Source organism: Polypterus senegalus, chromosome 16, assembly GCF_016835505.1.
Source record: "Polypterus senegalus isolate Bchr_013 chromosome 16, ASM1683550v1, whole genome shotgun sequence".
Lineage (NCBI taxonomy): Eukaryota > Metazoa > Chordata > Cladistia > Polypteriformes > Polypteridae > Polypterus > Polypterus senegalus.
The window spans coordinates 4764210-4780479 of record NC_053169.1 but is presented as its reverse complement, the minus strand read 5'-3'; the positions used below and the strand labels follow the sequence as shown (position 1 = coordinate 4780479).

The 16270-nt window shown below is 47.6% G+C and overlaps 1 protein-coding gene across 1 annotated transcript in view; it reads left to right on the top strand.

The window, feature by feature from the left end:
* Positions 1–3805, top strand: part of LOC120516438 (chitin synthase chs-2-like) — a 36338-nt gene extending 32533 nt beyond the window's left edge. The window contains exons 19-21 of the mRNA XM_039738091.1: positions 428–642; positions 2805–2907; positions 3318–3805. Coding sequence (XP_039594025.1) covers positions 428–642; positions 2805–2907; positions 3318–3329 — 330 coding nt within the window. The 3' untranslated portion in view covers positions 3330–3805. The remainder of the gene's footprint in view (positions 1–427; positions 643–2804; positions 2908–3317) is intronic.
* The last annotated feature ends 12465 nt before the right edge of the window (positions 3806–16270 follow it).

Below are 16270 nucleotides of genomic sequence, written 5' to 3'. Positions count from 1 at the left end.
ACAGATCCCGAGGCCCCTGATCCCCTTCCATGGACCTTCTCAGACTACGACTGTGTGTGGTGCCAAGACCCCTGCTGGGTGATCGATGTTAGCCTCGTGTGATGTCGCCGGACCCCCCCATAATAACTAAGAAATGGGAGTGCTGTCCCCTTATGGGCCCTTTTAGGATTACAAACTTTCAAGAATATATTTGGGGGTTCATCTGTCCACAGCCAGCCTGGTCTCCTTCTGACCTCTGGGGTCTTCCTTGACCAATGTGTATTCTGGTTCCTCGTAACTGAAGCCCTGTAAACTCTTTATCCCGATTGACGGAGTTTGATGGATTCCAGGGTTAGCTGGAAGTGAGTGGAAGGCCCGGGTAACGTGCAGATGTTTTCAAAATGGATGGATGGCCCGCTGTTCCTTCATGTTTTATCTTCTCTTGCAGGTCAACTTTGTTTACTTCATCATCAACTCTCTGTGGATTGTGGCCACGTTCTTTCTACAACTGATTGGAAATACGGTTAGCATAGAAATCCCAAAGATTTACTTCAACGGAACCAGAGCTCCAGATGCCATCTGGGTGGACCCCATTGGATTCATGTTCCTCCTGTCTTTCGCCGGACTCCTGATCGCCCAGTTTATGGCCATGGCTTATCACAGGTAACGTCCCGTGGGTTTGTCTTGAGGCTCCGTTCTCGTTCGCTCGCAGGGATCCTTTCACTTTCTGAGACTCCCAACATGATGAGGGTGATGAAGGCAAGTGTGGATGGCTCTGATCTAAGAACGGAAGAGTGGTGCGGTGGTAATCTGTGACACTGGCTGGCTGTCCATCTGTGACATCACGTATTTGGTTAGTTTATAAAAACAACAACAGAGGAGCCAATAAGGCGATGCCCCTTACAACACCAACACCTCATCCTTGGCATCCTCATCCAAATCCTAAGTGCCACCGCAAATGATGCCTTCTGGGCACACGAGTGAGCAGCTCACTCCTTCACTGCCAGCTGCTCACCCACTGGTGCCACTGGTCTCTGCCACTATGGCAGCCCCTTCCTCTGTGGACCTCCCAATTTCAACGCCTGGGTGCCAAGGGGGGGGGGCCCTAAATGCACACACGGAGGTCTCTCACTAACTGCTAGGAGGTGCCATGGGTTTGACCCTCATTCTGCCTGACTTCTGCTTGCCTCCCGTCTCTAAAAATCACCAAAGGCTTGGCAATTAAATAATAAAAATGTAGGCAGCCAGTGAAATTGAAATCATCAAGTGGTTATAAGCAGAAACGTAAATCGAATCAATGGTGTAGTGCCATTGTACCAGTCTGTCTGTCTGTCTGCCTAGCTGATGAAAAACAGTCATGCATTGGCATTGCAGCCATCAATTCTTTTATGCCTATCTGTCCATTATATAGTGCCCTTCATATCCGTTTATAATACAGCAAATGAGACGGGTAGCCATCCACATTTATACTTTCCTAGCAATCTGTTCTGATGTCCCACCTGTCTGTCGTTTCGCACCCTTTCTCTCTCTTTGTCCACAAACACTGACATTCATATCCATCTGTTCTACAGCTACTGATAGATGCACACGTATTGTGAAGCCCGAGGGTGCGTACCACCGCCCAGACCCCGACGCACACGGGCTGAGACACGACTTGCCTCACAGCACACACTTTTATTTTTAATTTGGCTAAGAAGACAATCCGCTACAGCTCAGTCCCTCCGCCTCCACTCCTCCTCACAGGCTTTGTGCTCCTTCCTCCCGACTCTGGCCCTCGACTGGAGTGAGGAGTGGGGGGGCTGTGGTGGAAGTCCACTGTAGGGCTCTGCAGCTCCCCCTGGCGGCCCCCATGGGACTGTGCCAAACTCCAACTCCCAGCATGCCGTGCGGAAATCTGCGGTGCTACAGCCGCCCAGGAGGGCTGCCCGCTAGTGTCCCAGGGGAGGTAACTGCCTCATTGACAGGGTCTTCCATCCTGTTGGCATCCCGGCTGGGTAATGGCCAAGGACGCCCATCACAATATATATATGTGTCTATCTATCTACAGTAGATCTCTATTAAATAATGACTTTATAACTAACTATCCATCATCAAATACAATATCTTACAAATCTCCCATCTCCCAATACTATAGTGCCTTTCATATCTCTATGGTATTAGGACTAAATATCGATCTCTGTATTAAAGTTTGCCATTATACTTATCTATCCTTCATTCTGTTAAAATATCTTTCATATGTTAAGTTTTCAATGATATAGCACTTTCCATAGCAATCTATTATATAGTGCCTTTCATAGCCCTCTCTAGTAGAGTGGCACAGCTCTCTATTACAGCTCTCTGCCCATCTTAAGGAGCCTTTCCTATCTTCTCTCTATTATTTGTCGTTGTGCTTTTTAAATTAATGTATAATCAACTGCGTGAAACAGCCCTCTATTATACACAGCATTTTAGTCTCAAAGTCTCTGTCTGTTTTATTTCTATAATATAGCGCCTTTCATAACTATCTATTTTTTAGTGTCTATATTTCTCTATAAATTCATATCCTAGATCTATAACATCCACTAATGCTGTATGTATAATAAAGGGGCTGTCATAGCCAGATATACTGTATAAGGCACTATATAATAAATGGCTGTCTGATTATTTTATAGCGCCTTCTATCCATGTGTCTGATTTATATTCCTATTTATAATGCAGTGCTTTTCAAGTCTGCCTTTCATGCCTTACGTCTCTCTACAGTGCCATGTAGCCCCTTGCGCGTTTGCCCCTTTCCTTTCACTCTTTTTTATCGTCTTTATCTTCTTTTTTTTTTATTTGCTCCACAGGCTGTACACATTTATTCACCTCATAGCGTTTATTGGAACCGAATCGTCCGGCCCTAAAGAAGAACACAAATTGTCGAAAATCAACTTTTATGACCCCGACAAGGTAAGCAAGCCCGTCTTTGGGAGGTCCGATGTTTGCTGTGGCCGATACGCCAGCTCTGTGTGCCGTGCCATGGCAGCCATGTGAGGCCGTGACATCACGTGACACCCACAGCATCACTCACAGAGCGCCCATTGAGTGGTTGTGGGCGGGTGATGTGACTGGCATTGTGGGCATCCCGGGACCCTCGTCACGCTTATTGCAGGCTGCCCTCAGGCTCCTCTGACAGTTCCGAGTCTCCCAGTTGTTCCCGTGTGTCCTCATCTCGTTGTCCTGCACTCGTTTTGTGTCGTGAAGCGCCTTGTAATGGCGTTTGTAACACTTCATAAACGTAACGGCTGAGTGACAGTTTGAGGATGAATATTTTTCTAAAATTAATTCTTCACGTCCTTCACTTTTGTTTTTTTTAACAGCTTGACTTTTAGAGACCCCAATGCCAGGACCCCCAGTCTGTCGCTCCTCACACCTGCAGGTCTCCGATTCTCTGCTCACGCCTGACAGCAGCAACCCATGAAAACTCAAGAGATGACCTGAAAGGATTTAAAATGACTAAAAACTTTATGAACGTTGTATTAATTTAACCCAAAAATGACCTCCCAAAAAGTAAGGAGAAAAATTAATTGAAAGACGAGAGAATCCTGAAGAGGAAATGCGTGCCAAAGTCACAAAGGCAGCACATCACGTGAAGGACGTGTGGCCGGCCAGTCATGGGGCCAGGGAGTCATCACTTGGTGGGACGCAGCAGACAGCCGGAGAGCAAAAGACGATGAAGAAGAAGAAGAATCAGCGCCTCCTTGAGTTTCTTGTGTGTGACGGTTGAGTTTTTACTGTATATATGGAGGCACATTTGTAGATATTTGTGTATTAACTACTCTATTTATTAAAGAGTTTCTGAAGTTGACCCCATGTCACCCTCTCATGTGGGCTTTGGGCTCGACTGATGGATTATCATGGAGACAAAATAAAACGTGAGAGCGTGAAGGCCGCGCCACTCGCCTGCCAGTCTGCTTCACCACTGAGCTGATGTGGAAAGTGCGACCTCCGGTGGCCGACATTGAAAATTGCAACCTGCGTGTCACGGGGTCAGCTGCCACCACAGAAGCCTCCTGTGACCCTGAGAAAGCTAAAAGCACAGGAATACAATGGCGATCATCTCGTGTGTGTGTGTGTGTGTGTGTGTGTGTGTGGTACCTCAGAGTCTCTGGGTCTTCTTAAAGGGGTCCGCAGCTCCGGTCCTGGAGGTCTGCAGGTGTTTGTTTTAATGAAACTGTTAACTGGAAGCCATTGATTTGCTACATGCTGTGAAAGTGTGACGTCATTCGTTCCCAGACGGGCCTTCATCCATCATTCGAGTTTGAGTCCCAGGATTAATTCTGAGTTGCTCGATGAACACGGGCACTGAGCAAAAACAAGAAAAAAAAAAAAGTAAACTGAGAAACAACACAACTCACCACACACTCGAGGACCCACTGCTGGAGACGTCGTCGTCGTCTTCTTCTTCTTCTGCCAGATAATGGCAGACTGGCCTCATGAATAATTCATCACTCTGCCAGACTTATAAAGCCAGGGGGAGGAGCCAGCAGCAGTGATGTTGAGGAGGGTTGCCCCGCCTCCTGGGAGCTCCACCCACAAAGCGCACAAAATGGCTGCACATTTAAAAGAGACGACACGTAATCAAGGAGTACTAGGAAGGGACATCAGAAATGACACAAAAATTCAATGTCACCAAGAGCCATACGGTCACCTCCAGCTGAGACCGGCGTTGGGGTCTCTGAATACTCTTAAGTGCCAGTATGCAGTTGGTGTTTCTCAGCCGACCCACCGGTGGGTCACATGGTTGCCCTCCTTGGTTCACGAGTGGGCCGTCTAAGTGATCAAGTGGGCCTCGTGACGTTTCTAAGTGAGCTCATTGCACAAAGGGAGACCCCCAACCGCACTCGCCTTACCAAAGGGGGTTGTCCATGAATGTGAAAAGACAAGACTGGGGTGCCTTAAGGAACGTCTGGCGTATGGAAGGCAATGCATAAGAATTAGCAGCGGCGGTCTGCACAAAGAGTCAGAAAACACAGGAGACCCCTGAAGTAAAAATAATAACAACAAAAGATTTATTACCGCGGTGTACTGGCGTTGGTCTTTTCTAGAACATCGTCACCCTGCTGTTCTCCTGTACGCACTCGGTTGGCATTAAAGTGACACATGACTGTCACACAACTGTGAATAAACACAAGCCAGAGACGCCCGTGAAGCCCCTAACAACCCAGGGGTCTTCTTGTTAGTGAGACACGTCTGGTGACACACAAGGGGACTTCGCTTGTCAAGCTGGAGCACAGCCAGGTCAGCGCCCACAAGCAGACCACCCAACTCGGCTGCAGTAAGCGGCGCCCCTCTGTCTGTCCATTTGATTTCCAGAAGACCACTCCTTGGATAAGACAAAGGGGGATGCAAAAGACGCCCCAAAATCGCTGCTCCTACACTTTGTCGAGGAATTCAGGAAACCGCGGATTGCAGGACAGCAAAGACCATCATGTCTTGTGACTTCCAAGACCCTCAAGACGCGAGGCTCCCAGGTGGGCACACCCTGAACAAACTTGAAGAGAACAACGTGCCTGCAAGGGGGGCTGTCACCCGCTGCCCCTTTTCAGCCAGGGCTCCCCCCACTGCACTCAAAGGGCCCGTCTGCATTTCTTTTGATGCCAACCTCACCCCCGTTGATTCCTTGGTTTAGTTTTCTCTTGGCGTCTTTTACTCTGCACCATGTGGGCGGTCCCCTAAGAGGTGGAGCCCTCTGCCCATCACCACCAATGGGCTGCCCTCAGTCCTATTCAGTCGGAGACAGCCCACAGTCCTTTGCGGTTCATTGTGAATGCTCTTGTGGTGTGGTGAGTTCCCCTTCAGTTTCTTCTGTGCTTTTTTTGTGATATTTTGAACCCTCGCCCTTGGGTGTGGACTTTGTTTGCCCGTTTTAAAGGCGTTACCTGATTGGTCTGTCCTGCGCTCCTTGTCCACTGAACACCTCTTGTCCACTGCTTGCTGTTTGTCTGTCTGATGTCCGTTTGTCCAGATGTCTTTCCTTGTTCTTCTTTGCCACCATCCTCATGGTCACATCTGTATACATTTTGCACTTTGACCCTAATCTCTTACCATGAGCGATGTGCCAAGGTATTGGTATGCAGGGTATGACGATGAAGCCCACTGGACCCGACTTGACTTGAAACACTCACTTGGTTAAAATATTCCACATGTCAGTTGCTGTTTTTTCCACAAGATGTCAGCAATCCTCACACATTTAATGACGACAGGACGTCACGTTTGTGTCCCAAACACCACAAAGGCGTCACCTTCAGGCAGACGTCCATCCATTCATCCCGCCCAGGTCAGGATCAATAACAGCGTCTCAGGGCAAACATCAGTCCAATTCAAGCCCACCCAGGGTGGCCAAAGACCATCTCCACAAAACAAACCCTAAAGCGGGGGCCGCAGAGTCAGACCTGGGGGGCTGTAACATCAGCAGGTGTTTGTCCAACCCAGATTCTTCATGAGAAGTCCGTTCTTGTTGTTGAAGACTGTATTGCTCCAGCAACATTTTTATTTCTTGTTTTAATTCCGTCAGGACCCTCAACTTTAACTGCTTGTTTTGACATTCACTGATTTTAATGGCTGCCTGCTAACGGAAAGCTGCGAATGACGAAGAAACCACAAGATAGATCTCCGTCCAGCTGGCATCTACGTCCACCCGTGTGTAGTCATTGTGAGCCACCCACCATCATAAAGGGGCAAGTGTCTGTCCTGGTGCTACGTCTCCGTCATTCCAACACATGTAACTGCAGCCCACCATACTCGCGAGGTCAGACACCCACCTACCTTTCACATCTGCCTACCTATCTGTCTGTTATATAGCGCCTTTCATGTTCATCTATCTATTATATGTTGCCTTTCACATCTATCTATATAGCCATATGTTATATAGTGCCTTTCATGTCTATCTATCTATCCATCTATTATATAGCGCCTTTCATTCTATCAGTTCCTCATTGAAACAATTGTGACCTCTAGTGGCTGAGCCAACAGTTCACCCCCACAGGTGACACTCCACTCGGCCCCCCTGTGGGTCACTCCTCGTGTCTGTGCTGGCGGAGGTCAAGTTCGAGGACGGCCTCGTTTTAGATGTTCAGTGGTGTGACTGATCAGGTGGTCCGGTGGGCTCCACCGCTCGTCACTGTTTGTTCAGTCACCGCCCTGTCCTACAGTGAAGTTTAAGCCACTGCTGTCTTGTTCCTGAGGTCAGCATGGCCACCCCACTCATGAGCTGCTCTTTCAGAGTTGTGGATTCAAATGATGAGGCGTTTGTGCTCAGCGGTCGTGGGGGTCCTGCAGGACTTCGCCTCCCACTGACTTCACACACCCTGGCCAGTTAGGCTAACTGGTGCCTCTGAACTGTGCCTGGGTGGGGTTCGACTGGTCAGCCTGATCTTACCAGGTTGATTCCTGCTGTGCACCAAAGTGTCTGGGATGGCCTCCCACCCTACCAAGGAGGACTGAGGAGTTTACAAAAATGTGGATTTACTGGGAATGACAGGCCAGTCCTACACCTGAAGTCCGTGTCCTTCTTTGAGCCTTCACAGGTGTCATCTCCAGACGTCATCCTGTGTCCACTGGCGTCCCTAAAGCCACTCATCCTGCCCACACATGGAGCGTCTGTCACTCGGCTGACTCAGGTGCCGATAATAATTTACTTTAATGAGTGACAACCCCTTTGATTAGAGTATTGTAGCCAAGATCGGGCAAAGCAGCTCGACTCTCCGACTGCAACTGCAAGCGCTATTTATTATATAGTGCCTCACATCTATCTATGTAGTGCCTTTCCTATCAATCAATCAATTATATAGCACCTTTAACTTTTATCTATCATATAGTGCGCCTTTCACTTTCAGGGGTCGAGTTATAAGGAAAGATTAAAAGAGCTGAGCCTTTATAGTTTAAACAAAAGAAGGTGAAGAGGAAGACCTGCGTGAAGAGTTGATGAAGTGAATTAGTGCAGAGGATCGAGACGGTGACTTAAAAATGAGGTCATCAAGAACACGGGGACACAGCTGGAAACTTGGGAAGGGGAAATGTCGTAAATACATTAGGAAGTATTTCTTTACACAAAGAACGATAGACACTTGGAATAAGCAACCAAGTAGTGTGGTGGACAGTCAGACGTCAGGGACTCTCAAAACTCGACTTGATGTGATTTTAGAAGAATTAAGTGGAGAGGACGGCGAGCTCTGTGGGGCTGAATGACCTGTCCTCGTCCAGAGTGTCCTGATGATCACAGATCTACTTGTTACATCGAGCCTTTCATTCTATCATATAGTGCCTCTCACATGTCTATCTATGTAGTACCTTTCACAAATCTATTATATAGTGCCTTTCATTCAATCTATAAGTATTGTATAGCGCCTTTCACATATCTATCTATCAGTCACATAGTGGTTTTTATTCTCCCTATTATATAGTGCCTTTCACATGTCTATCTGCTAGATGGCACCTTTCCTATTTATCTGCACTATGATTTGAACCCTGGACGGTGACGCCGCTGCAGTGCTAAGCACCACGCCACAGTGCCACCCATGACGCGGGTCCTCCATCAGAACGTCTTCATAATGGGAGGCCAATTACGTGCACCAGAAGTTACATAACGAGTGCTACAAAGGTCTGGCAGGAGAGCGCAGAACTCAGAGGTGACAATGACAACAGTCAATGACAAGGACACTCTGAACTTGACGCGAGGTTAGCGGGGGCCTTTGGTCACAGAATTCGGGGGGTGTGCAGATGCTAGCGTGGAATGGCAGGCTCCTTCTCCCATAATGACATGCGCTGTCACCGTGTTTTTGACTTCGCTCCTTACAGGTCACTCGGTGTCACATTAAATTGTGCCACTGGGCGTTTCGTGAAGACGGAGCCTGTCATTTTCTTTGAACTTTGCATGCTGATGGTATGTGTTTCTGTTTGGGGTTTGCCTTGAATTTCACCTTCTCATGATAATTATGGGTAATAATAATAATTTTATTAGTGAATCTACGCTCAAAAGCAGGTGGCACAGCAGAGCAAAGGTTAGTGTGACGCGGTGTGTTGGGTTCAAATCTCATGGCCACTCTCTGGCTGTGTCCTCTCGATGTCCCCATGGCTGATCTTCGTCGGGTTATTTGAAGGTTCTAAACTGGCTGTGAGTGGAGCCTCTGGAGATTTGGTGCCGCCCTTACAGTTGATGTTGTCAGGACTGGTCATGCCCACCTTGTGCCAGGACTGGGTTAAGCAGGTTTGTCATGTTATGTCACCTGCAAATATATTTTCAAAAGTAAACGTCACACATGCAGGGTGTAACATCCCAAGTTACGAGGCCTTAAAGTGTGTCTGAGTGGCATCAGATGGGCGGACGGGAACAACGCCCCCTAGTGACACCGTGTGACCACGAGCAAGTCACATCACCTGCCTGAGGGCCAACTGTAAAAAAAAAAAGAACTGGGACCAGTTGCATCTCCAAGGTTGTAAGCAGCCTTGGCTAATGATGTCAGCCAAATAATAAGGAACTGGCTGTGCTGCCCGACTAAGACGATCAGCGCAGACCTCAGCATACCCACCATCAACGTCTGCAGTGCCCCACCTATTGAAATGTAATTTGTAATGCATGCAGTAATCAAATGCACTGCGTTTGTCATTCCAACAGAGGGTGCGTCACAAACAGTGATGAACGATAAGAAATCTTGAAGAAAAACCCGAAACAGTCAGCAAGAAATCTGTACCCTTGGAGCAGACGTGTTACGCACACAGGCACTGCCACTTTCCCGGGCCATTTAAAACAGGCTGGCGAGATGGACCTCTAAAGGGGCTGTCAGTCAGGGTTAGGGACAATTTAACATCCAGCGTCCAAAACGACATTTTAAACGTTGAAACCAAGTGGGATGACCTGTGGATTTGTCTGCTTAGCTTACATGCCTGCATTTGAACACACTGAGGTGAGAAAAGATGAAGAAGAAGAAGAAGAAGATGAAGAAGAAGAAGCGGCGGCGGCTAAGCTGTAGTGCAATTCAAAAGAGAGTCTGAATTGGCGTAAGCCACCATCGTTTGGGGGTTCCTAAGAAACACAACCTCTTACTTCATGTGGTGGAAGTGACAAATAAACAACAAAAGTCTGAAATATTAAGACGTGGGCTTCGGTTCAAACGTCAGGTCTAAATGTTCTCGATTGTAACGAGGCCACCATAAGTGAAGACCACTGAGGCGGTGGGACCACATGGAGTCTGCCCTCGAGTTCTTAAGGGGGCCTGTGCTGACTGACTGTGTGGTGTCCTCTGTCACTAAGGTGCCACCACTGCTGTGGAAGTCACCATGCATTGTTCAGGTCCAAAGGTGGCAGGTGTCTCTTCACCTCTGGACGATCTGTGAGGCGGACCACAGTGTGTGACAATCAGGGACTGTGTGAGTCACACTGGAGCGCCACAAGGGTATAACAGCAGGTCTGGTCACAGCAGGAATTCTCAGGTGACTCTGCACTTAGGGGGGCACTGATGAGGGGGATGAGACAGAGGAGGGCAGTCAGGGGGTCTTTGAGAATCATCTGCAATTTAACGTCACAAAACCAAAGAACTGGTCACTGACTGGTCCCTATTCAGGACAGAGGGGTGCACTCCTACAAGTACTTGGGGGTCCACATCATGGACAGATTGGCCTGGCAGAGCAGACTCTTCTATCTTAGGAGACGGCGCTCCTTTAACGTGATCGGTCATGGCTGGTGACATCACAAAATGAGGGGACCACCGAAGTAAAAAGCGAATTAAAAAGGCAGGCTCAGTTATGGGACCCCCTGGGGAGAATGAAGACAAAACCGAGTGCCATTATGAACAAAGCTGACACACCAACACTGGGGATGACAAATCGCTCGACTGACACGTGACCAGAAACGTGACGGGGGGCTCCTTATACACCAACAGTAAAGCCTCACGGGGGCTCAGACTGTCAAGTCAGACGTTTTCTTTCTGGTCTGTCCGTCTGTCCGTCTGTCTATTTAAAGAGATTCTGTGAAGAGCCAAATTTCCCTCTGGGGACAAAGAAAGTGGCCATTTGTCACCCTCTGATGGAGGTCCATAGACGAGTAGGCCCCTCATAAAGGATCAAAAATACAAAAACAACCTCACGATTACGATCACCGACCTGAAGAAACAACGGCCCTCGAGCTTTGGTGTGAAATGTGTTACTCTGAACCTGCTAGGAGGGTCTCTCTGAGGACGAGGACCACCGCTAATATCCAAACTGTCGCCATGTTTGTGATCGGCGACCCTGGAATTTCATCAAACGACACTCCACATGCCAACATTACCCACTGCCACATTTTTTCATGGGAAAGGAGTAACGTTGACCGCTCTTTCTGCCATTCGAGGGTCCAGCCCGACTCTGGGGGTGGTCTGCACAACGACAAGTCCTGCTGGTCACTTTTGGTGACTCTTTATCACAACATATGGTCCACAAATGATGAAAAATGAGGGATTTTGCGGTCCATCGGGGGGCTCGATGTAACTGGACGTCCATACGTTTTGAACGGTTTGTCGTATGCGGAGATCTTCTCATCCTGGCGAAAAAAACAAAAACTGAAGTGACTTCCAAAGGTGCAGAAGGAAATCTTAAGATGACAACCAGATGTGGCCACTTCAGCCAGCAGCAGAGTGACGATGACTTTGGGCCGCTGTGACAAGCTCGGCCCTGAGGACAGCAGCAGTGAAGAAGGCTAGCGAGCTCCAAACGCAGCAGTGACAGAAGTGCGGCTGAGTAGAGAGTCACGTCACACGTTACTTGACATGACAGTGGGCCATCCCAGCCATCGCTGATACGGACAGCATGGACCATCCAGAGGAAGGAGGACACGAGCTGGGAAGAGGCCCACATGGCCGTGACGTCACACAACTGCATCTCTCATGGGCACTAAGGCCGAGGCCAGAAGGTCAGAGAATGACACAAATAGGAATCTTCACAAAGTTTGCTGCCTCAGCTTTTCTGATGGCACTTTGCATCGACTCCAGAATGTTGTGAAGAGTCAAAGGATGAATTTCAAAGTCTCTCTTTGCTATGAAAATGAACTTCATCCCAAAAAACCAACTGCAAGTCAGCCCTGCCACCAAAAGACCTGCTGACGTCATCTCAGTGATCCTCTCGTTCACACGGGTGACAGTGTCAACGAGGACGAGGCAGGAGGTCACTCGGTCAGGCTGAATGAGTTACAATAGCGAGGTGACGAAGGCGTCAGGGCGCCCAAGAGAGTCCCGCAAGTGCCAGGAGCGTCTCCTGAAGGTGATTCAGCTGTGGGCACCGCCATTTGAACATTAGGACACTCTGGACGAGGACAGGCCATTCAGCCCAGCACAGATCGCCAGTCCTGCCCACTTAACTCTTCCAAAATCACATCAAGTCGAGTTTTGAAAGTCCCTGACGTCTGACTGTCTACCACACTACTCGGTCGCTTATTCCAAGTGTCTGTCGTTCTTTGTGTAAAGAAAAACTTCCTCATGTTTGTGTGAAATTTCCCCTTCACAAGTTTCCAACAGGGCGACTGGCACGAGTGTTGAAAACGAAAGAAGGGCCAACACTGCAAATATTCAACTTCATGTCATTGTCAATAAAAGCCTTGGAAACGTCTGAGCTGCGTCAGTAGACCAAAGAGACGTCTGACACAAAGATCTAAAAGCACCAAAGCAGCAGACTTTGTGAAACCCAACACTGGGGTCCTTCTGGAAGCTTCTGTCCCCGACTGTACTGCATGGCCGTGGCTTCCTGCTCTCCACCGGACGCACCTTTCCTTACACCGGGCACAGCTTCATCCACCTCCCAGGAACGGGAGCAGCTTACCGCACATCACGCAAGACTCTGTAATTAGGGCACGTCAGTCACACCCAGAGCCGCTGAGGAATGCGCTTGGCTTGGCACAGGTCACAGCCTGCGAGATGCCCTCAGGTCGGCCCGCCTGAGAACACTTCGTTTATGCTGCCTGCCACCATAAGGTGTCAGACGATCACCTGCCACCGAGGACAAGGAGTTTGTCAGACCGAGCAGCAGCCTGATGCCCGGACACTTTAAAGAGATTCCATCCGAGGGCACGGCAGCCCAGGGAGTGGTGGCGCGATGGCATCCTCATGCTCTTCATTCCTACTGTATAACGTGTGGAGAATAAAGGGGGCAAAGGAAAAACCTCCCAGATTTCAAGTTCTGCTTAACGTTTAAGCAAATCAGATTGTCTTTGGTTGAAGTCACACTTGTCAGAACTGTTTTCTAAAAATGGGCACTGAGCGGGTGTCTTGTGAGAGACTTACACGAGACAGCAGAGATGACCACCTCAGGAGAATCCAGAGAGGTGCGACCCCATTAAGTGAATTCAACTCGATCCTCCGACACGGGGGCTTCAGCTCATCCTGGCACAGGGCAGACCCCAGCGGGGTGCCAGTCCATGCGTGGGCATCATGCCTTTCACAAAGTAAAGACTTCCAGCACTTAAACTGTAATATGAGGAGAGTAAAGCCTGAAGCCTTTCAACATTTACATTCACAAAGACATGTGCCAGTCGTTAAAAGAGACCATCCCAATGGGGGGGCTACGAAATAACAGCACTGGGGAGCAAAAATACAGGAAACGGACACAAAAAAGGAAGGCAGAGACGGTGAGTGGAGCTGGCAGGGGATCAGAACTCAAGGCACTCCGGGCAGTCAGCGCCAGTCAGGATGGTGGAAACCCTTCAAGATTGCACCCTGCCTTTACCCGGACCCTCAAGTCTCCCTCTACGTTTGGTTGTAGGGGTCTGAATGGTGACTTGAGACTGGGCAGGTGTGTCATCTACTCTGTGAGAAACTGGGAAAATAGCTGGAGACACAATAGTGACATCAAATGGGGGGATCCTGTCTACTCCACTCCAGGAAAACAAAGAGTCGGGGTCTACTGAGGCAGGACCCCCATCTCTGGGTGGGATGGCACTGCACTTGGGCACAGATGAACTTAATGATGAAACCCACCTCTGTAAAGTGGGCTGAAACTCCCCAGTCACAGGTGCTGAATGGATTGAGAAGAAATCCTGAGCCTGGGCCTGGAGATGTGAGGCCCCTCTGTGCCCCCCAAGAGAATAACAGCAAGAAGGAAAGGAAAAAAATAGAAAAGAATAATAAGAACATAGAAAAATACAGAAAAGGTGTAACTAATTAACAGACACCTGAGTACAAGAACATAAAACATAAAACATAAAATGACCAAGTAGCCCACTTTGACTTATTATTATTATTATTATTATCATTGTTATTGTTATTATTGTTATTGTTATTTTATTATTATTATTATTATTGTTATTGTTACACTGCTCTGAAAAAGTGGGCTTGGACGATGGAAGGATGGATAGATGGATGTCAGTCCATTGTGTTTTATGCTCTGCATCACATCGCCACCTTCATCTGCCTCAGCTGGATGATACAAATTTATTTATGGATGATGATGATGATGATGATGATGACGATTATTACAATAGGATGAATGACAACAAGTGTAACGTAGACTGTTTTACTGATATTATTATTATCATCACTTACTGTATTTCTAAAAGAATTATCATACAGAACAAGATGTTAGGCAAAAAAACTGCAAGCAAAAAGAACAGCAATAAATTAGAATAAAGGAGACTGAACAAATAAATGAAATACTACAAATAAATAATAATAATAATAATAATAAGTAAACACATAAACAAGTAACAGATAAAGTAGTCCTCAGTTAAGGATTAAACTGCTCAATTCGTTGTTTTAAGTCTGTCAGAGGTGGCTGGGGGGACGACTCGGGTGGGACGCCCAGGAGGACCGGAGGAGGGCTTGCGCCTTCCCCAGACCATCTGGGGGCGACCGCCCTGGTTCCTTTGGGGGCCACAGGCACAGAGCTTTGAAGCTCCACCCTTGTAGGGGCCCATGGTCACCGCCAGGGGGCGCCCCCATGCCTTTGGAGCCCTGGACGGAAGAAGAGCAGGGACACCCGGAGTGCTTCCGCGGATGCAGCCGGCACTTCCGCCACACGGGGGCGTATCAGCGGGAGATTGCCGGAACCCACCTGGAGGACATCCGGGTGATAATAAAACCCTTCATTCAGGGCGAGAGTCGGGAGTGGAGTGGGCTGAGCTGGAGAAGAGAGAAGGACGAGGTCTGAAGAGAAAGGAAGGCATTGTGTGGCACTTAAAGACTGAAATATTGTAAATAAACCTGTCTGTGTCTGGGCCAGTCTCCACAAGTCTTAATTATTTTAATCATAAGTGCTATGAATTGAAATAATAAATATAAAAATGAGGAAAACAATAATAGTAATAATAAATATTACTTGTTGTACACGATCATATCGTATGCTTTGAGATGGACTGGCACCTTCTTCAGGGTTGCTTCCTCTCTCATTGCCATTAAGCAGGTCTACTTTAGGGCTTATGGATATTATTATTATTATTGTTGTTAAAAAGATAAAGGAGTAAAATATTAAAAAATAACAATATAAAAACTATTATTCCATTACATTATACTCTCACATGATGCCTCCTTCATTTTTTTACTGCTAATTAATAGTAAACTATACACACGATCATGATCATCATTATTATTAAAATGATACAAAGAACAAAAATAGAATTAGATTATTGTATTTAAATTATGCTCTGAACTGATGCCTTCTTTATTTTTTTACCACTGACTGATAGCAATTCTATTTGAATGCTGATGATGATGATGATGATGATGATGATGATGATGATGATTAGAATATCATTCTACTCTGAACTGGTGTCCTGTCTGGGAGTTCCTGCCTCACTTGCATTAATCCGACTCACTCATTATTTTTAACCCCCCATTTCCCAGACCTACCTGTCCATGGTGGGAGTACAGGGAAGCTGTCGCCTTTCCCAGCAAGCATTGGGCACAAGGCAGGAAGAATCCCAGAGTTAGGGTGCCAGGCCATCACAGGGTGAAGACTCACATGCCAACTTATCATTGCCAAGCAATCTAACCTGCATTTCATAGAACTGCTTTAGGAAGTCCACACTGACAGAGGGAGCGCCTGGGACACAAACCCCAATCTCTTGTCACTACCAATGTGCCACCATGCCAGCCTCTTCCTCCTCCTCCTCCTCCGTCATAACAGCAATGGACCAAGGCTACAATCAAACCATGGATGAGAAGACAGTCCATTGCAAGGCACACCAGCAGTCACTCATACTGGGCCAATTTAATTCAAATACTAACATGACTATTATTATTATTACTACTAATATGAATGTTTTGTTTTTGGAATATTTCAGCATTACAATCCGCTCCAATGCTTCTTTCCATCA